Genomic DNA, 21,258 nt, shown 5'->3' with positions numbered 1-21,258 from the left:
GAGCTCTGTATCTTCCTGACTGGTGGGCGGAGTCAGGCCGTCCATAGGACGCTCCTCTGCGCGGTGTCACGGAGGAGGAGACGCAGATGTTCCGCTCGCCGTCTGCGCTTAAAGGGACATTACGTCTCCGCGCTCTAGTTTACACGCGTATGGGCTTTTCGCGGCAATGCTGGGGATTTTGCTTCATCCCTGTTACTCGAATCGTTTCAATCCGTTTTCGGCAGGCTGCAGCGAGGGTCTTTTTGTGCGTTGTGAATGAGTCACTGAGCAGTTTACTCGTAAAAAGTGCCTTTAACGGCACACGCAAAACACAGTTATAAAATTACATGTCGCAGTGATGGTCTTTAAGCTTAACTTGTTTTTGTTGCTGATGCCATGCATCCAGTTTATGCTATTTTATGGTAAATGCCGCAGATATAACTGCTTATTGTCAAAGCTTGGTTATTTACACACATTTAACACGTGTTTTGTTTGTTGTAGCGTTGCTTACATCATACTATTGTTTGCCTGGCGTGTTTTTCTCTTCTGTGATTTTTTATTGCAACAGTTGTAAACTTACAAGTGTGGTCAGGTGTACACTTTACTAGTCTTAAGGTAATGGCATACTTAATGTGGTTTACTGAAAAGTATCTAAATTAACCAGCAGACAATGCATTTACAGAACGCAAATATTAATCAGAGTCGTAATTTTATTACAAGATATATGCTTTTCTAATAAATGTATACAGCAGAGAGCATCTAAAATAGCAATCCTTGCTCTGTATCTAGCTAACTTATTAGTTATAATGATATTGGAATATAATAGCACCCGCAAGGGAGGCTGAGGTAAATAATGTCAAACGGTAATCAGTTTGTGAAACAAAAGCTTATATTTTATTTCAAAATTACATACAAAGGAAAGTTACTTTTACGCTAAAGACAAAAACCTTGTAAAATGTTATATTAAAATGTCTATTTGCTGAGGTCTTGACGTTCAAATATGAAGTTCGTTAAAACGAAAATCTATGCTAATTAGCCGAGAGCTAATCTGATCGGGGCGCTTCCGAAAAGCAACCGTGTTCGCAAGTTCTGTCGCTACCGAGAGTTCAACGGAAGTAACGAGAACGGGGAAAAAATCGCGATCAATTTAACCCTTTGACGAACCGCGCTTTGGCTCAGAGAAAGACAGGACGCCGAACGACATGGAAATAAAATAAAATGATTCGTACAGATTATTTAATATTGCGCTTTCGTATAATTACCATTGCCCATCGACTAAATATATCACGAATTGAATACAATAAAATTTCATGTAGGCTATTCTTGATGGCCCTCTGGTGGCCACGGGGCCCTTGGGCCGACTCTTGGTAATTTCATGAATGATAAACCCAAATACAAAATTAAAAGCTAAAAACAAGTGTATTATACAGTTTTCCCCATGGAAAGCTGGTTTAAGTATCTTTCAAAGATATAATACACACAAATGTGGAAAAAAATCAGTTTTTGTGCATTAAAGTGAACATCGTATCAACTTGCTATTTTGCAAACACAACTTTGTTTCCTAACAGGCTAATGGGAAAAGCAATTCAATAATGGCTTCCCTCCCATTAAGACATTGTTTTTTTGCTTATTTGGATATCTACATCATCATTATGATTATGAACCACACATCTCATAATGGCTGAGAGCTGATCACTAAACTCAGATAAAGTGCCCGTCACTATTCCAACGGGCTTTTCTTTGCTCAAAAGTGAAGAATTGTTAAGAAAGTAAAAAAATAAAAATCCTTAATCAGTCTTTGCACCAACTCTTATTCAAACAGAGTCAGATAGGTAAACATATTTACATGCAACCTACTAAACAGTCTGGTATCAATGCTGGAAACAAACAGAAAGAGAGAAAGAGTGCTCTAATCCTCTACTTGCACCTGGAGTCAGGAGAGTTTAGGTTACACACACACACACACACACACACACACACACACACACACACACACACACACACACACACACACACACAGAGGCACCCCCTCTCCCAAGCTCTTTCACACACAATGCGCACACAGAGAGGAGCCCCCCCACCTTCCTCATTCAAATACAAGCTTACAATACAAAGTTAATCACTTTTCATGTTTTGACAAGCATTGGGAAGATATGGCCCCTAGAGCGTGAGGGTTCGATATCAGTTCAAAACAGTTTCGATTGCACATGCCCGTCTTTATCGTCGTTCTGTGTTTGTAGTTCAGATACAACACCGCAACATTCGCGGCAGTGCATACGGTCAGGCGCGCACACAAACATACACAAAAAGCGCAATCCCACAGTGATAGCAATCTCAAGCATTCAGACACTCCCTGCAACTCCTTCATACGCATCAGGTTACAAATGTGCTAAACCTCTTCTTCACCCTCCAACCCACCCCCTTTTTTCTCCCTGTGTCCAACTGCATTGTTGAGCGTTCCAACTCATACATACTAAGGCTATCACAATGTCGTACACAGCCAGAGGGAGAGAGAGAGAGAGAGAGAGAGAGAGAAGGCGCTGCTCAACATGAGTAGTCTAAACAAGAATGCTCCTTCTATCGACTTTGTGTTTATGCAGTGATGTCACTCATTCCAGTTCGGCTGACACGAAGGTTAAGGCCTCGCTGGTTTACATGTTAGGGAGTTCTCTAGGATTTTTTTCCACCCTTAATTTCTTCGTCTTTCCTCTACACGCGCAGTACGTGTGGAGTGGATGTACAGTGTACGGTGTACACACATAGGCTGACTCTTTCTTTCTGTCTCATTCATCATCTGGACAGCTGATACAGGCAAAATGCTGGTTACATTTTCTCCGTTCGATGCCTTGCGAATTCAATTAAGCTGATGATTGCTGAGTGGAGTCTTAGAGGGCCCGAGTAACACTTTAGCGCAGTCACACATAACGCGCATGAACGCGGACAAGCACCGCAGAGCCTCTGAAGCACAGCGTACCGAAAAGAATCACGGTAATACTATATAGTTTTAAGAACATGGCACCATGGTAATTTTGCACAGAGTACAAAATATTGTACCTATAGGTAAGCATTAAGTAGCATTATATAAAAAAAAAAAAAAAAAAAAAAAAAAAGGTTTATTAATTAATTAAAATGTTAATTAAAATATATTTGTAAATATTTTAAATATAATTTGTAATGACTAAATTAGAGAACACTAATATTAGAATGTGTTTAAAAGAAGTCACAAGGCTGCATTTATATGATCTAAAATATATCATTAAAATATCATTACAACTGAAACTATTTTTGTTTTAGTATATTTCAAAATATAATTTATTCCTGTGATGAATTTGAAATTTCAGTAGCCTTATGTGTCACTTGATTCTTCAGAAATCATTGTAATGTGCTAATTTGGTGCTAAGCAAACATTTCTTATTGCTAGCAATGCTCAATAAAAGTATTAATTTTCTCAAAAATCTTGCTGCCAATGGATGTTTAAACAGAAATTACCCACATTATGGTGACCAGCCAAGGGTAAATAGCTTAATAAACACACTAAAGTCTTAATAATACAGTTTAAATGCAGAAAGGTTTGTGTGAGGTTGGGTCAAGTTCAGGATTAAATCCTATAAAATATCATTAGCTCAGTATTAAAATAACAAAAGTCAATGGAAAACCCCACCATGACGGAAAAACGAATGTGCGCGCATTTTTATGTACGTGCCATGGGATAAATCATTATCGCTTGGCCAAAGTCGTTGCTTCCATTTCTCTCAGTATATTAGGAAAAGAATAGCAAGTAAATTCCACTAGAATTATCAGGATCAGGAAAAAGAAACGAGGAAGAGAGTCATGTAAGAAAGAGAGAGAATTTAAAAAGTGCATCATGAATATCTTCCGTATTAGTTTGGCAGGAACTTTCGGGAACATTGTGTTAATGATTAATTCGAAGTCCATGCCTGGCAGCCTCTCTCTCTCTCTGTCTCTGTCTGTCTGTCTCTCTCTCTCTCTCTCTCTCTCTCTCTGTCTCTGTTTCTCTCTGTCTCTGTCTGTCTCTCTCTCTGTCTCTCTCTCTCTCTCTCTCTCTCTCTCTCTCTCACATACAAACACACACATAAAATAACTGACTCCTCACCGTCTCTCTCTCTCTCTCTCTCTCTCTCTCTCTCTCTCTCTCTCTCCGTGTTTCCCCCTCTTTCCTTTTCCCATAGGCCCAGAGATGGCCAAAATCAGCATAGCCAGTTGTCAAGGTAACCTCAATACAATCTATTTACCCACCTCTCCTCTCACTCGCCAAGGTCAGCTCTCTCTCTCTCTCTTTCTCTCTCTCTCCTGCTCTCTCAGTTTTGTTCTTTGAACAGCAGGGTAGAACACCCCCTAAAACCATCATTAGCACAAAACCAAAAGAACTGACAAAAGAACAAGAACTGAACTTTCCAAGCCACCAGTCTGCCACTGCATTCAGCTCAACTCTTAGGCCTCCCATTATTGAATTGTAATTTCCATCTTCCCCAAACACACACTCAGACACACACACACACACACACACACAACGTAGAACTTTTCTCTTAAACCAAAGAGAGATTAGCTATTATAAAGACCCCCTGCTACGAGGCAGCTCTTGAACTAAAATAAATGCACCGTGGTATGTAAAAGTTCACCTTAGATCTTTTCTTTCTTTTATTTCTCTTTTTTATGTTCAGCTTTATTGCAATATACATATAAATGCTTGCATGCTTTATGCTACTAAGGCACACATAGCATGTCAGTATGTTTTTCACTATATCTGTTGAACAGTGTGCCATTTCCCCATCTGCTCAAACATTAAACAGTACCAAAAATAAAAGAAAGAGCTGTAAATGTAAAAGATTATTATGCTGTCCTACACCGACTGAACCAAATACATATAAATCCCAGTTTATGTTAACAACACCCTTCCGGAGCTTGGAACAAAACTTAATTTTTGGTCTGATAGTAGTTTCTCACTCTATGAATCTCACTAGAGTTGTTCCAAATATAGCAGTCACAAAATAATTCATAAAACTCAATATGTGTTTTTATGCGTTTTGTCACTGGTGCTTCCTAGGGATCCGAGAAATCCTCAGTAGAAGCTATGGCTGTAAAAAAACTGTGGTTGGTAAAATTTTGTTTGTTTGTTTTATGTTTTTGAAAGAAGTCCTTTATGTTCACAAGCGCTGCATTTATTTGATCAAAATACAGTGCAAACAGTTATATGATGAAATAATATCGCTATTTAAAATAACTTTTCTGCTTTGTATTTGAAATGTAGTTTATTCCTATTTTGGCGAAACAACAAAAACTTCACTGTCACATGATCCTGAAATCATTTTAATATGCAAAGTTGTTGTTTAGGAACTGCTTATATGAAATCTTTAGTAACGTTGTAAAGGATTGCTTTCACTTTAAAAAAAAAAAAAAAAAAAAAAATCCTACTGACATCAGTATTTTGTAGGAGGGCCATTAGCACACCTTCCAAGTCCACCACCAGAGGTCCTTGTCTGTGTAATGTTATTTGTGTTGTCATGGTTTCTGTTCTTTGTTTGCACCTGTTCTTTGTTTTATTTGACAAGTCACCTGTAATATAGCCTGCTTAATCTCTTGGCAGCTTGGTAGGTCTGGAGTTTTTTTTTTTTTTTTTTTTTTAACTGACTTAATAACTAATGACTTTTCTGACTTGCAACACATGGTTTTTCAACTCTCTATCTGTCTCCTCTGTTGTTTCTCTGAAGGCTTTCTGAACATTTTTTTTCTATATTTCAAATTTAACAAAGCATCATAGGTAACATTTACAATAAGAAGTCACAATGTTTCTGCCAATTAGAAGCACTCTTTGCGCGTGAATCAATTTGTGCATTTAGATTTGCTGCGATATCTTTGAAAGATGTGTTTTTGTTGTCGTGTTTGGAGAGAGGGAGTTGTTATAATTATCAAAAGACCTAAAATTGCTGACAAGACGTTTGAAAGAAAATTTAACAGCCGCCTTTCAGCAATAATAGCACCACCCTGCAGAGAAAATATGCTTAGTTTGAACTATATTTGAATTAATAGGTTTCAGATAACTGTCATTGATTAGGATTACTCTTAATTGGTGTCAATTGCGAAAAAAGGTTTTTTTTTAAAATAAATAAATAAAAATCCAGCGGCACAATATAAACCAAGCAAGCACGGTCAGCAATACCCAAGTACATCATATCTACAATATAACATTTTTTAGACCTCTATAATGTTCTAAAATGCACGCAAATAAAGTTTTTCATATGCTTGGACTGGGTTGCGTGGTGTGATTTTAAGTGTAAGTGTGTGCAGTGTTTTATGAGCTTACTAGAGGAAGCTCCCAGTGTTAGCAATAGGTCAGTAAATCCTTTGTGCCCTGCTGGCAAAGCTGGCACTGCCACATTAAAAAACTCACTGCCAACTACTGAGTAATTAGAGAGACAGAGAGAGTGAGAAAGAGAGGAAAGACACTGTATGGTAGAATGAGACATGTAACTAAATCTGTTGAACTGCCTCACCTTGTTTGCTTTTGCACTCATTAGCCAATGTGAGTCAGTCGGTTGGGTGTGTCCGAAATCACAGCGTGAACTTTGCTCATGTACATGCGCTAGTGCACGCAAACACATACATACATCAGTTAATATGTCTGAATTGTGCGTTAACTCATTTTAAGTAGACGTGAGGTTACCCGACCCCGTTGTCATTTTGTAACGTGATATTTAACAAGGAAAAATATGTTATTGGGAATTGGTTGGATCGGAAATACGATGCAATGTAATGGTATACTAAACTTAATAAAATTTTAAAAATAAATAAGCGGTAACTGAACTGGTTGTTTTTGATTCGCTAAAAGGAATCAACTGATTAGTTTGGGAATTGCACAGCAGAGAATGACAAACAGGTTGTTGAGAATTAGGGGCCATTCACAAAGCATGCTTTTTTTGCATTAGGGAGGAAAAAAACCCTGCAAGGTCTGGTGTTGCAATTTTTTTTAAATGCTGAATTTCTTTTAACTTGGTCAAAGGCATCTATGTAGTGCATGTTTACATAGAAAAACTATGGAAAAGCATGGGAAAGAGTAAAAGTATGAATGCAAAATGGAAAATGGAAACAAATGTTGTTTTTTTAAATGACATTATATGATATATGACTTATATATATATATATATATATATATATATATATATATATATATATATATATATATATATATATATATATATATATATATTGCATTCTTGCTAAAAAAAACTAAAGATGTGGTTGAAATTAGGTGTATAGAAACTTCAATATTTCAATACTTTATTTAGGGAATACATTTTTTTCTTGCGCCTCGTATTTATCACTCGTCTCCTTAGGGGATCCACTGAAACGCAAGCAGGTAGTGCCGATATCAATTTGGTTTTAGTAGTCTTGTGTAAAAGTCAATAAATGGGCAAAATGGTTAACCTGCGTGCCAGTTTTTCTGTGGTATTCCTCCTTGAGACGTGTTATAAATGAAAGGTCATTTTCACTAGTAACTCTTGTTGCTCGGCTAGACAAGACAACTGCAGTGAGAAAACCCGAGGGAAGGAATCAGTGTCTGTGTGAGAGAGCAGAGAGAAGAAGGTGTATGTGCGAAGGAGAGAAGAAAAGGGACACTTAGGTCTCTCTTTCTGCCTTCATTCTCCCTGTATCAGCAGAAAAAAAGAAAATGAAAAAAAAAAAAAAAAAAAAAAAATGCTGGCCTCTGTTGACACAGCCCTGACCTTCCCCTCATTCTGCTCCCCCAAGTGTGAAATTGAATGCCTGCCAGAAAGAATGAGGGAAGAAGGAATAGAGAGAGTGAGACAGAAAGAGAGAGGCAGAGTGGGGGAAACAGAGAAGAAGAATGGGAAAGAAGGATCCGTGCGAAGCTAAGAGAGAAATCCAATATCACATGAATCAAACGGTGTAGATTGTTGCTGTGCTTTTCCATTTATGGAGAGTCCTCCATGTGACGACCAGACCAGGGATCCATTCCTTGAGGCGTATGAAAGTACAGGATTGAACTCCAGGCCCGGGTTAGTGTTTCATAGAGGACTGTGTGGAAATTTGACCTAGAACCAGATTCGGTGTTTAGAGAAGAGGCTGTTGGCTTTATCGAGCTGGATGCTAAAACAAAACAGTGTAAAATATACATTAAGCGAATGTTACACACTGCTTTCTAAACACACGCACAGCCCCAAGAACTAAATCCATTGCAAACAATCGTAACGAAGCACCTTTGTTTCAGTCCTCAAATGTCCCGCTTTACTTTGGAAAAACGGAGGGATGGGGGAGAGAAGTGGAGAGGAGTCAGGAGGCGGGCAGGAATGAAGCGTCTGTGATGTCATGGGGGGCGTGTTGCCCATGGCCACCAGTCTCCTGCTGACTCCAGACATTTCTGGCATTCCTACGAGACCAGCTTCCATTGTGCTGCGGGGGACCTTCCATTCATTCAGCTCAGGAAAAGGGAAGGAAAAGAGCTGGGGACAGGGAGGGAGGGAAGAGCAGAAAAAGAAGAGGGCGGGGTGTGATGGGATATTGTACAAGGTGTCGAGAGGAATGAAACAGGGCTGTTTCTGAGGAATTAATAGTGTTACTGTATTTGTGGAATTCAAGAATTGCTGTTAATGACTTTTTTTACATTCTTTAATAATGACACAAACAGTTTGAGTCTACTAGAAACTCCAAGAATGTATAGAAAATGTATGTTATTTCTTGCGCCTTTTCATGACCACTGTTTATAGCAATATGAAAGACACACAATATTGTTAATCTGCTAAAAATATTTCATTAATGAGTCAAAGTGGTTGTTCTGACGTCCTCAGAATTGCAAGAAAGGTCTTTTTTTGCTTTTAATTTTTATTGTATTGTAATTAAATAATTTATGTATTTATTCAAGGCAGTTTTTTAATAGCGATTATCAGAGTTAACGCAGTAATAGTGCACCACCTAGTGGCCTGTTTGTGAAACACAATTGTATTTATTAATAAATTAATACATCTCGGATCTACTTTTCTTCCGCAGGTCACGTGCCAGACACCATGGCGTTTAAGAGGCGTTATACTAATCCATTTTACTAGCGACAGATGATGAATGTGCAAAAAAAATAAATAAATATCGAAATCCAATGAAGACTACCTAGCCGAGGTAAGGTTATGGTTACTTACCACAAATATACAGATAACTACCCTTTACAACAAACTGAGGGAATCCATTGCTCGCCCACTGACTTATTATTAATATTCTGCAGTTTGTGGATTCATTTCTTTCTGAACCACCTCCTCAAGTACATGAGGATCCGCGACGCTCAGATTTGTAATAGGCCTACTACACTTTTTGATTTTTCCCAGAAAATCTACTTGTGAAAACACATTGATTGCAACGACTGGAGTTGGCGAATGGCGTTTAAATAATAATAAAAAAACTGTATTTTTTTGACACTGTTATTTAATCATATAGTATACTGTGTGCTTCGCTCTATTTAAATGCAACAAATGAAGCTATTTCGCTGTTTGTGTGCCAGATGAGTGGGATAGTGTTTTTGTACTGTTAACTAGTTTACTAGTGGTTTCAGACGTTTTTGTCTAAATAATTTACTTGAAGCAGCTAAACCCTGAGATTTAAAGTAAATATTTCGATCATTTAATCGCCCATTTGCATGTTTACTTAATAATTTATTATAGTGATCAAAATGATGACAGTTATCAATATTATCATGGTAGCCTACATATAAAAATGTTTAAAAAGTACTCAAACCCACATTGAAATCGTTTAAACAAATAAAAAAGATATAATTTAAACAAATAAAAAATACTGGTTGGGTGACTTAAAAGCAACATAAGACTTAACTCGTTATCTACTAACATGTACTACGTGTTCAAAGAAAATATTATTTTTAATAATTTTATTCATTATTATTTTTTAATCAGTTCACAAACACCCTGAAATTCCGTCATGAAGGATGCCCTGCTCTAAGCGATAGAACCAAAGCATCCACCACCTTTATATTTATTCGTTTCGCAGTCACGTTTTTCCAAAGATAAAAAAAATAAAGTAAAAGTAACTATACCACAGCAATTACCTTATTAGAATAGTGCAATATTTCATAAAAAGTGTAAAAGTGCAACATGCAACTAATAGTTATCATGTGTCCACAACAAGTACCTAGTGAGCCTAATTCATACAACATTCAAATCTTCCCGAGCAAACAAATGTTGTGCGAAGTGTAAGCCCTGGCATTTATTTGTTGCGTTAATAGTTTTAAAAGGAATATTGATTGTTTAATAATTACATTGCAGCAGTAGATATAATCAGAGGCTTTGTGTTCTCATCTCTTCTTTTGCTACAAGGGCTGAAAAATGGATAGATTTTCTCTGTGAAAGACTGACCAGCGAAAGAGTAGATAAAAGTCTTGGTCCCAACATTATAGAAGTTGACCAGACCCTCCTCGTAATCCACGAACACCCCCACCTTTTGCGGCTTGTGTTTCAGAGAAAGAGGAACAGGACGAGATTCATTGGCCACGTATTCACTCCCATTTCTTAGCCAAACACACCAAAAGCCATTCTCTGGGCACACTGTCACTTTCCCTTTTCTCTTAATGGACTCTTTAGCGACGCCTAAATCCCATTCAATTTTGTCACCGACTTCAACCTCGTAATAAAATTTCCCACAGGAAAACCCATCCTTTCCCAGGACACAGGCAGAGGAGTCAAATCTCTCAGGGTTATTGGGAACATCTCTCCAGGATCCGCAATGTTTCACTTGTTTTCCGTCCTTAGACAGGATGAGTTTAGGATGAGCTGTGTTAGGATCTAAAATCACATCCACTGTAAAAGAAGCACACGTACAGTGACAGATACAATACGAGCAGCCCATTTTAAGGCTCCTTCTAAAAGAAAATCGTAATAATGTGAAAGTTACCTGTATAAAGTTTCTGTATCGTACTCAGATCTGCTGATGGAGAAATATTTAGTGTTAGTATACACTGCTAGTAACCTTAAAAACTAAGCCGCTTCCCAGCAAAAGACACATGCACATAGAACAGGAGAGATTTGTTCAGTTGTTTTAAAAGAAATTGGTTAAATTGTTTTGAATTTATCAGTATCTCTCTTTGTGCCTGACATTCATTTACAAAATGTAGAGTTACATTAATTTGGAGGACAATTTATGTCAAAGGTGTGGATAAATAATACAAAATAGTGCCATTCTCGGTTGGATGTCTGTCTTACCTGTGCCGAAGCCTTTTTTATTCATCTTTTTCACTGTTTTTGGTGATGAGGTGCTGCTCTTCTTGAAGCAGATTGTGTCTTCTGTCTGAACATTGCTTGTTGTAGCATTTGAAACTTCTGTCCGAGTGCCCAGCTTTTGGCTCAAGGTAGCAGAATCACCTTTGTTCTCCTCTACTGAGGAACTTTCAGACACCAGTGGAGCCTGAGAGGGAACAGAATCTGATGCAGGAGACTCTTGAACAACTGAAGGTTTGTGTGGACAGTGGGCTATGAAAGAAAACGAGATTTAAAAACATGCCCTATAGTAGAAATACACTGTATATACCCTGACTATACCTTTACGAATACGATTTTTGTTGTGTCATGGAATATATATTTTTTTAAGCAAGAATGTTGTTCAGACTTCATATGCCGTTTATTGTTAAATAATGCCTATTTGAAAATTAGCTTTGATATTTTTGGAGATGTGAGATGCTCCAGGGTGTCAGCGGCTGTTTTATTGCTCATGAAACTACCAAGAGGAGCTTTAACTCGGCTATTTTTTCTGGGCATATCTAATTTGCAATCTTAATTCTTATTGATCTATTTTATGTTCCAAAATGAATAGTTTTGGCAATTTTAGAAATGTATATTTTTAACTTTGAACTGTATCAGAGCACCGCCTTTGAACTTTTGACAGAATTGCTTAGCAACTTTTAGAATGGCTTTTGTTATTACATATTTTTGTTTTATAAATAACATTTGTATATTAATAATAGTATCCCAATAGTCATTGAAAAGACTATGACAGATATTGCGCCCCTGCAACAGGCAGTCAAATCAACTTTATACTTTTATATACATTTTTATGTACAATCCTTCATTAATCATTTCTTAATGCTTACTTATTTCAAAGAACTTCTTCAGTTCCGTTTTGATGTTTTCCTGAAGGCTCTGGAGAGCTTTGTCCAAGGTTTCTGTGTTCAGATCTGTGTTCATATCAGTAATGTTGCTGGTCCAGGACTTGAATTGTGGAAGGCTTATCACAGACGAGCAAGTCTGCAGTATTGCAAGACAGAGGACGTCCCTTAACATGCAGTTTGGTCTTAATGAAGAATTCAAAGAGATATTGCTATGCAAGGGGCACTGACCTGTAGGAGGTGCAGGTGATCTTCAGTGTGCGAGAGCTGCTTCAGCTCAGAGCGTCTCCTCTCTAGTTCAGTGATTTCCTGCTCCAGCTCTTTAGTAAGTTCTTCGGCCTGCTTCTCTTCTGTTTTCTGCCCTTGTTCCATCATCTCCAGCAGCTCAGACTGACATCTCTCGATGCAGTGGATCAAAGCAGTGAGAATTTTAACGCTGTTGTTCTGGTTAGGAAAAGCATTAGAGTTAAGATAGCATTATCCCCACCAACTCCATGAGGCGAGTAAAGACAACCACCGTCATGATGTCTCTCCCTTTTTTAGACATGAATTACAATCAGGCACAATTTGCAAGTTGTTAAATTGCTGTCATAAGGTCAGGGGCTGAATAATTTTGATTGCCCATAATTTTTATGGTTTTGAATGACTGAAAGTGCACCTTGCTGGTTTTTACAGAGCTTTTTATCTCCTCGATTTTCTTTGTTCTGTCCTGGATCATCATCTTGGCTTCTGCTTGTGTCTTTTCCAGCTGAGTCTGAAGACAAAAAAGCAGACCAATCTTAATCCTTCTTTATGGCAGTTTAGTAGATTAATTATAGTTACACAAATTTTATATGCTTTAATATCTTAAGATGTATTTCTTCAAATATGTATTTCTCACCCTCCGGCCTCCACTTTCTTCTTCTATAGGGACAATATTGTGAGCTTTGTGTCCTATTTCAATGCAGATGGGACAGAGAAAAGTCTGGTCATCTCGGCAGAAAAACTCCAGTGGTTTTTCATGTTTCCCGCAGATATAATCTTCTAGGTTTTCCACTGGGTTTATCAGTTTGTGCTTTATGAGCCTTGCTGCTGTTTTGTGATTTTCCAAGTGAGTCTCGCAGAAGGATGTTACACATTGCAAGCATGACTTTACCGCGCTGAGTTTTTGATTTCCATGGCAGGCGTCACACAGAACATTAGGTCTGTTTTGGCTTTCATGCGTCTTCATGCGATCAGTCACCTCTAATGAAGCTGCATTTATTTTCTCTTGTGGATCTAAAGTTGTCTTGAAAAGATGGAACATTTCGGTACAGGCACTACAGAAGCCGTGTACATGAAGTGACGACTAGGTCAGTGCGCACTGAAGTGGCTCGTCAAGGCTGTTAGTGAAGAAAAAGTGACAACACGAGGCTGTAAATGGATTTGCAAGTCATATGATGTGTGCTGCATTTTAAATGGTATCGTTTTCTTTTCAAATACATTCTCCTATTGGTTTTTCCAATTCATTTCAGCTTTTCGCTTTTACTGTATTTTATCATTTAATAATGTGTTACTGTATTGCATACTGTCCAGAAGTTTAAATGAATTAAGTAAAATTTGTGTATCTACAAACACATAACATAAATGCAATTATAGACACTGTAGTAGCACTCACCTTGTCAATTGAAAAAGCTTTTCTCTCACCTGTCTATTAGTGTTGTCTTTTACTTTCAGTAGACAATAGCACAACTGATTGTCTGTGTTTTCAAAGCCAAAGACTGTAGAACCTGTTCGGCAAAGATAGTTGAGGTGATGTTGTTTCACTTTCACTTTATTTTAAGGGTGTGGGCTAAATCCTCTGTAAACATTACTTCATAGGCTACTAGCTCAAATGTCAATATACCTTTAACTAAGTTATGTAAACTCTTGGAAAGGTTTGCTAGGCTATTATAAATCACTGTGGCAAACTGTTACAGAATGCCGGGATAAAATTGCCCATATTTTTGCTTTAAAGGTAGACTATTCGTAAATGAAGCAGTAGATTGCTGACATATTGTCAGTGGAAAATGATTGTGAGTTCATTGTGTATATGTTTTTTCAGGGATAGCTGCAGGTTGGAGAAATTGGCATGTTCAAAGGTCTTTACACTTGGTTGCGAAAGCTGCCTGTTCTACATAAAAGCATATACTGTATGCTATTGGCTTACCGATTAACAGGAAATAAAAAGTCCAACATAAACTAAGCTGTGTACCTTGTAGCCACTATCCCAAATTTCACCCCTGCTATATAAAACTACTTTTTCTTCTACTTATTTTGGAATATATTTTTTAAATATATTTTTTATTTTATAAAACATTATTTCAAGAGGCCGAACAATACATTAGCGACGGGACAAAAGTAACAAGTGTTACTTTCATCCCTACAGGAACTGACATTTAAACTCGATTTACTTTTATGTAGTACTTTTTAATGTACTTCAGTACTTTTATATACTGAAAAACATCACCTCTGAGCTTAGTAGAAAGGGCCAATGAGAATTGGCGAGTGGATTTTGCATGCCAAGCCTACGAATATCAATGACTACCAGCAACTGTCTGCTTAACAATTTTCTTTAAAATATAGTTGTGTTAAGTAATTAATGTAGTTTTAGAGCAATGTGAAGGTCAGCATATAATGAAAGAGATTTTGTTCTGAGTGAACTGTCCTTTTATATCACTGTTTTGTATACAATGCTCTAAATAAACCTGCCCATTTTTACCTAGATATGTACGCTTCATATATACATTCACTTCTAATGCTTACAAATATCATGGATATTTTTTAGTTGCTTGTTGACGTTTTCCTTGAGGCAAGTAATGGCTTTTTCCAGAATGTGTGTGTTGAGTGAGAGTGAATGTGAGTAGATCGGTGTTAATGTTGATGTTCATCCAGCTCTTGACTTCTGGGGGGCTGCACACAGATGAGTAGACCTGATGTAGCAGAGGAGAGCAGAGAAATGCTTGAGAATCAGGAGGGTTGTCCTGTGATATCAGCAGTACGAAAAACACTGACCTGTAGGAGGTGCAGGTGATCTTCAGCGTGTGAGGGCTGCTCCAGCTCAGTGTCTCTCCTCTTGAGCTCAGTCATTTCCTGCTCAAGCTCTTTAATCAGCTCTTCAGCCTGTGTTTCTGCTGCTTTCTGCTTCTGCTCCATCACCTCTAGCAACTCTCAATTGAGCGTATCAAATCAGTGAACAGCTCAACTTTAATTGCTTTATTTCTCTCATTGGTGCTCTAGTTTTATTGAAAAGAACAATAGGCATCAATTCTTTCCGCCACTGTACAGCAGATAGTTGTATTTAAAAAGAAAAAAATATTAATGAAACACACCTGGACTCTGTGTTGTTGTTTTTGTCGTGTGCCATGTGCCCTGTGTGACCTACTTTTAGTTAATGTTTTACCGTGTTCAGCTGTGTCTCGATTATTAAGTATTTACGTTGTGTATTTAATTCCTGTGGTTTTAGTTCTATTATTCAGTTCGTCTATGTTTTACTGTGGTTTAATTTATCTGCCTGTCTGCCTACCTGCCCGAGGTACTTATTTCTGTATATGTGTATAATGAAAATCGTTAACTTTATATTCTCGTCGAGCGCTCCTTCTCTCTAAACGACACCCTGGCACCTTGTTAGACTTTTTCCAAGTTTTTAATCTCTGTAATCTTATTACATCTGTCCGGGATCATAACCTTTTTTTCCAGTTGAATCTGAGGGCAGAAAACTATTTTATTAAAGCAAATGCATAAACATGCATAGAACTGCTCTCTTACAATATTTAAAATAGTGTTTGCAGTGGGATTGTTGGATTTCACCAATTCAGTGTAGTTTACATATGTTGCCAATTAAATGTCTACATGTTTTTCAAAACTACAGTCAAATGTTTTTTAAGGGAATAAAACCTTGAAATTCACACTGAAATTGTATCGTTTTGTAAAGGAAAGCTAAAATGTAATTATTAACTGATGTTCACAAAAGTGAAGTGTCAGCAAGAAATAAAGGCCAGTAACTTGAGTAGCAGCACTAGGCTTATATTCCGTGTTCAGAATTGGCAAAATGTATATAACGAGGAAGTACATCATAAATTCATCTTCAAAAGCGTGTTTATTTCTTATCCTGAATCACTGCGACACTCATGTTCTAAGTGCTTCAGATTATTGTAGCCTGTCCGCTGCAGAGTAAAACATACCTGTGTGAATTGCCATATACATGAACGTAGAAAAGTAGCTCCTCACTCTGTACATTATTTACATGTGAAATATCATATGAGTATTGTTTAATATAAAATTGTTCAAACAGTAGTTTATATAGTATATTTCTGTAACTGTCCTATTTAAGATAATATTATATGTAAGGATCATTCTTAAGTTAACTGCTTTACAGTACATTGCCTTACATTTGCAGTCTATGAAATCTCACCTGTCTGTTAGTGTTTCCTCTGGCTCGTGAGAAAGACACAGTCAGAGAAGGTCAGACCAGGTCTTATTGTGAGGTAAAATAGGTTTCAGTTTCACTTCATCTTAAAATATTGCATAACACTCCTAGCACACGTTTTTCTTTCGCATGTTTTGTTATTCTAATAATAAGGCCAAGGTTGTCTCTTTCTGAGAATAGTTTAAAACTGGACGTTTTTTTTCCTCCTCTTTTATTGTTATAGTTGTCATTTTGTGAACATAATTACACAGTCTTTCAGGGCAACCATTATGTGGTCTGTGATGTTAGGTGTTAAAATATATTTCATTCTAAGCACATTCAAACAAAAGGAAATGATAAAAAAAGACATACGTTGCTGGCATTTATGACAGATGCAGCATGCAGGAGCAGTTACTGTACTATTTAGGTTAAATCTCCCCACCTCGCTTAAGTTTCATTTCTTTAAAGGTGTCTTACCTGAAATTGTCCTCTTTGTTTACGCTCTAATGTGAAATCAATGTTAATCTAGAACCAAAATCTGCAGATGTAATGAGATCATAACAAAACAATACAAGAAATGTGCTTTTCTCTGTCCCATCTGCATTGAAATGAGGTGTCCTCCTGTTCCATAGTTGCAGGACGATAATCATGGCAGAATCTTACTAGTTTACTATAAGCAAAACCTGAAAAAAATGAATGTTCAATCTGTGTTTCGATGAGGAATGTTAACATACTCATATTCAATTGTTTAAGTTTTAGCCACACATTCATAATAAAGTCATAGACTATCTAAATTATGAGTATGATTTTGAGTTTATTTTAGGTTTTAGTTCTGTTAAACGAATAATCTTGATTAATCACATCCAAAAATCACTGAATATTTATTATGTGTATATATAAATTCACACACATGCATGTGTGTATATATATATATTTTTTTAAATATTTACATCTATGTACATGTATATATGTATAGTCAAGTCATTTATATTTTTATAAATATCTTTAATATATAAACATAACACATTTTCTTATAGGAATAGTTCACCCAAAAAGGAAAATTCTGTCATTATTTACTCACCCTTGAGTAGTTTAAAATCTGTATAAATTTCATTGTTCTGCTATAACACAAAGGAAAATATCTTGAAGAAAGTTTGTAACCAATTTTGGGTCACCGATGACATCCACAGTAGAAAAAAATTACTATGGAAGTAAATTTATACAGATTTGGAACTACTTGAGGGTGAGAAAATGTGTATATATACACGTGTCTTTAAATATATACATGCATGTGTTTGTATTCGTATATACATACACAGTACACACACACACACATTATGTAAACAAAACTTTTGATTTTTAATGTGATTTAATTGGTTGACAGCACTGTTGGGTTTGAATATTATTCTTAGAAGTATCATGGGTAAGAGTCTTTCATCCCAGTCTTTTTTCCAATTTTCATACATCTGTACAGTGTTGTACAACGGTAGTGGTACTTAAAACTACTTACTGTTCTGCCAGAGACATAGATAGCAGCAGGAGTGAATTTCCCAAGACTTGTGAGTCACTGCTGCTATAACAGGTGCTGACCAAAGGTCTCCTGTCCCTTTAAGAGGATCTGCAGTCTGTGATTGAAAGGGCAGTATGTATATGAGTCAGGGGCTTTAGAGCCAGCTGTGTGTGAGTGTGTGTGCAGGCTGCCAGGAAGTAGAGCAGCAACCACACCAGCTATCCCATCAGACTGCTGTCCTATGCACAGTCTGTGGCAGAGCTTTTCTATCTTTCTCTCTATCTATCTCTCTTCTTCTTGTTGTTTCTTTTCTTTTTCTATTCTTGCGGTGAAAAGCAGACTGATTCTTTGGGACTTATTTAGGATCCGGACGCACCCCCAGTGGTCCATCTCCGTCTGGGACTACTGTCTTGTGACTTGAAGTGTTACTAGCTGCGGATCCTGCTATAACCACTGCACACCAATGCTGCGTGTTTTCATTCTGTGTGCCCAGAATGTGCTGACGCATGATGAGGACATTAGCGATGCCTACTGCACCGTCAATTATGAAGGTATGGGCCAGACCAGGGTGTGTAAGTGTATAATATATTGTAGAGTTTGCTAGAATGCCGCTTTCTTTTCTCCACAATCACATTCATTCTCTTCTCTCACTGTCTTGTTGTCAGTCTTCCTACTTTCTGCATTCCATCAAGCGGGCTATTATTGGAAAAGCAGTTGCAGTCTCTCTCTCTCTCTTGTGTATATTTGTGGGTGTCCTGTTGCACTTGGAATATGTGTGTGTGTGAAAGAGTGCTGCAGGTCTGCTCTGTGTTTCTTAGAGATGCTATGTCATCACAGTTTGGTTGAATGTGGGCCTCCTGTTTGCTTTACATTCAAAGCTTTTGGGGGCCCATAATTCATGTGAGATGGGTAAAAAGGGATCCCCTGTGTCAACCATGCATGCTGTTGGTTGTTGGTTTCTGCCTGAGAAACCAGGTATAATAAATATTAAATATAATGTATAAAACATTTAAGACCTCCAGATGCATCACAGGAATAAATTACATTTATATAAATATATTAAAATGTAAAACAATTATCTAAAATTGTAATGTTACATTCACAATATTGTTTTTACTCTATTTTAAACAAATGCAGCCTAAATGAGCATAAAAGGCTTTTTTTTATATTTAAAAAAAAACATACCAACCCCAAACTTTTGAATTGTAGTGCATGTCTGATCTCGGCTATTTTAATATTTTCAAGTTGACCAAGTTGACCTCATTTTGTTTATTGTTGGTCTCTCCCCTCCAATAGATGCGTAGGAGCTCTGTCACCCTCAGGGTTAAAAGCCTCTGTGTTTCTTGGGGAATACAGTTTGTTTGCTCAATGGAGGGCTTGTCATTGCTGTAGTCATGAGGCAATCATTTACCAGCGGGCAGAGATGGCTATGTTAAAGTGCTTCAGTAAATTATGATATGAGATCAATACAATACAGCATTACCTTCCATTACACACATTCAGTGCTGCATTTTAGAGTAGTCTCGTAGAATAGTCTTGTTTTTGAGTTTTACTGGGCTGCCTTGGATTTTTTTGTTTCTGTGTTGTTTTGGAAGATCTCACAAAAAGGACACTGACCAACTTTTCTTTACATAACAATACTTCATTTAAATATTCAGATATTAAAGTTTTTATTAAGTGTTGTATAAGTCAACACTTCATATAGACATCTTATTCAGCCAAGTGCCCGAAATTCAGTTTAAATTTGCAATGGTGGATAATAGCCTGACTAAATTTTGCCTGCTCTGACCCTCCTCGGTCCTTATAAAATTGTAATTGCTCTGTAAATGGATTTATACCAGCTCTGAACACCATTAAACATTATGTGCAGAGGCACCTAAATTTCTCCTCTAAAGCACTTCTGTGCCACCTCTGCAGAGTAAAAATCTAATTTCAATCCACGTCTGGATGAAGCAAGCGCTAAGGTGAAGTGTGCAGGCTAGCATCAGCAAACTGGCCTTATTTATAAAAACATTCCCACTATCTGCCATTAATGGACAAACTAAAGAAACTCATTCCATTGGTTGAGCCACAGTTGCTGTGTCAGGCTGGTTAGGAGGCTCTTAAAACACAAATTGAAAGCAAACTAGAAGTCGGCGAGATGTGCGTTCACGCTTCACAGATCTGACCAAGTCATAGCAGTAGGTGGTGCTCCTTGCTTGGAAATAGTAACAAGCCTACACAGAGATAACCAAGACTCTTGTAGTACAGTATATTAACATAATAAAATAACTCCGTATGATAACTATTGTTTGTAAGTTTGTTAATGAGTGGATTTTGATGTAGGCAACCATAGGTGCTATTAAATTCCAAAATATATTTTGCTCACGCTAAGATGTTGTTCTCACAAAGTCCAATGCATTACACAAGTTTTTAAACAATGTTAAGACATTTTATATTCATTCATGTTTTATATTTTAATAAAAAAGACTATTGAAAAAGATGGATGAGCAGAGAGAAGAGCAAGCTGCAGGAAATGTTTAAATTTCCTCTAGAGTTATGGGCTGGGTCACTGGAGAGGAAAGTGTGGTCCACACTAGAAGTTTGGCTCCGTAAGTCCCTACATGACAGTCTCTGTGTGGCATGTGTAAGGGAAGGCTGTGAAACGCGTTAATCAATTTGGACACCTTATCAGGGACACAAACAGAAATTGATTGTGGTCGGTTTATACAACCCCCCTGATACATTCCATTCTGGACGTCACACTCTTCTTCAGCTTTGGACCTAAAGATCACAAGACGCATTTATCTACAGAGCAACCTTTGTGAAGGTCCTGTCGGGATCTGTCTCTCTTTTGCGGTCTGATGGTAGTTCGGTCTGTTTCTTGTTGGAGAGTTTGGGCATCGAGGCAGCATGTTGAGGTGTTTGCTACAGAGGGCGACCAATCTGAGAAATGTAGAAAAAGGGGAGAGGCACAGTGACCCGCTTGCTAGCATCACTTTCAGAGGTAAGAGATGACATCAAAAACGTGAGTGTCCATGCAGCTGAGAGCATGAAAAAGTAGAATCAGATGCAGACTTCAGTCATTGAGACGGCTGGGTAGACTAATGCGGATTTTGCACTTTTTTACTAAAGTAAAATTGTTAGTAAAATTTGTTTACTAACAGTATTTTCTGTAATTTCACTTTTGATTTAGAGGGAAATTTTTGACTGGACGAAGTAGCAGATTTCTGTGGATCATTACAGCTAATAGCA

At 37.4% G+C, this 21,258-nt stretch overlaps 2 protein-coding genes across 20 annotated transcripts in view; one reads left to right on the top strand and one right to left on the bottom strand.

Moving 5' to 3' along the window:
• Nucleotides 1-9,926: 9,926 nt before the first annotated feature.
• On the bottom strand, nt 9,927-16,577 carry LOC122349784 (E3 ubiquitin-protein ligase TRIM39-like). 7 transcript variants are annotated; one of them, XM_043245946.1, is made up of 10 exons: nt 15,439-16,271; nt 15,122-15,342; nt 13,746-15,039; nt 12,990-13,470; nt 12,768-12,863; nt 12,341-12,553; nt 12,095-12,248; nt 11,211-11,477; nt 10,903-10,935; nt 9,927-10,808 (listed from the first exon to the last, which is right to left on the bottom strand). In XM_043245946.1, the coding sequence occupies exons 4-10, from the start codon at nt 13,392-13,394 to the stop codon at nt 10,267-10,269; spliced, it is 1,710 nt and encodes a 569-aa protein (XP_043101881.1). In that variant the 5' UTR covers nt 13,395-13,470; nt 13,746-15,039; nt 15,122-15,342; nt 15,439-16,271; the 3' UTR covers nt 9,927-10,266. The 7 variants fall into 7 exon arrangements, with proteins under 7 accessions (XP_043101881.1, XP_043101885.1, XP_043101884.1 ...); XM_043245950.1 differs by having other exon boundaries at nt 13,775-15,039; XM_043245949.1 differs by having other exon boundaries at nt 12,990-13,857; nt 14,873-15,039.
• Nucleotides 16,578-18,195: 1,618 nt separating this feature from the next.
• The window catches only part of dysf (dysferlin, limb girdle muscular dystrophy 2B (autosomal recessive)), a 61,759-nt gene continuing 58,696 nt past the window's right edge, over nt 18,196-21,258 (top strand). For 7 of the 13 annotated variants that reach the window (XM_043244012.1, XM_043244006.1, XM_043244007.1 and 4 more), the window contains exon 1: nt 20,607-21,010. In XM_043244012.1, coding sequence (XP_043099947.1) covers nt 20,917-21,010 — 94 coding nt within the window. In that variant the 5' untranslated portion in view covers nt 20,607-20,916. Of the gene's footprint in view, nt 18,576-20,606; nt 21,011-21,258 lie in introns of those variants that run through there. The other 6 variants (XM_043244014.1, XM_043244013.1, XM_043244010.1 and 3 more) reach the window with 2 other exon arrangements.

This window comes from Puntigrus tetrazona, chromosome 7 (genome assembly GCF_018831695.1).
Source record: "Puntigrus tetrazona isolate hp1 chromosome 7, ASM1883169v1, whole genome shotgun sequence".
In the NCBI taxonomy this organism is placed as follows: domain Eukaryota; kingdom Metazoa; phylum Chordata; class Actinopteri; order Cypriniformes; family Cyprinidae; genus Puntigrus; species Puntigrus tetrazona.
This window is presented reverse-complemented; position numbering and strand designations above follow the sequence as displayed.

What these genes read in the sequence shown, in the direction of transcription:
- LOC122349784 (XM_043245947.1), bottom strand. Translation starts at nt 13,394, where the DNA reads ATGTTCCATCTTTTCAAGACAACTTTAGATCCACAAGAGAAAATAAAT. An exon ending in GCTCTGTAAAAACCAGCAAG is followed by an intron (nt 12,554 to 12,767) that starts GTGCACTTTCAG and finishes TTTCCTAACCAG; the next exon opens with AACAACAGCGTTAAAATTCT. An exon ending in GATACAGAAACTTTATACAG is followed by an intron (nt 10,809 to 10,902) that starts GTAACTTTCACA and finishes CTTCTTTTACAG; the next exon opens with TGGATGTGATTTTAGATCCT.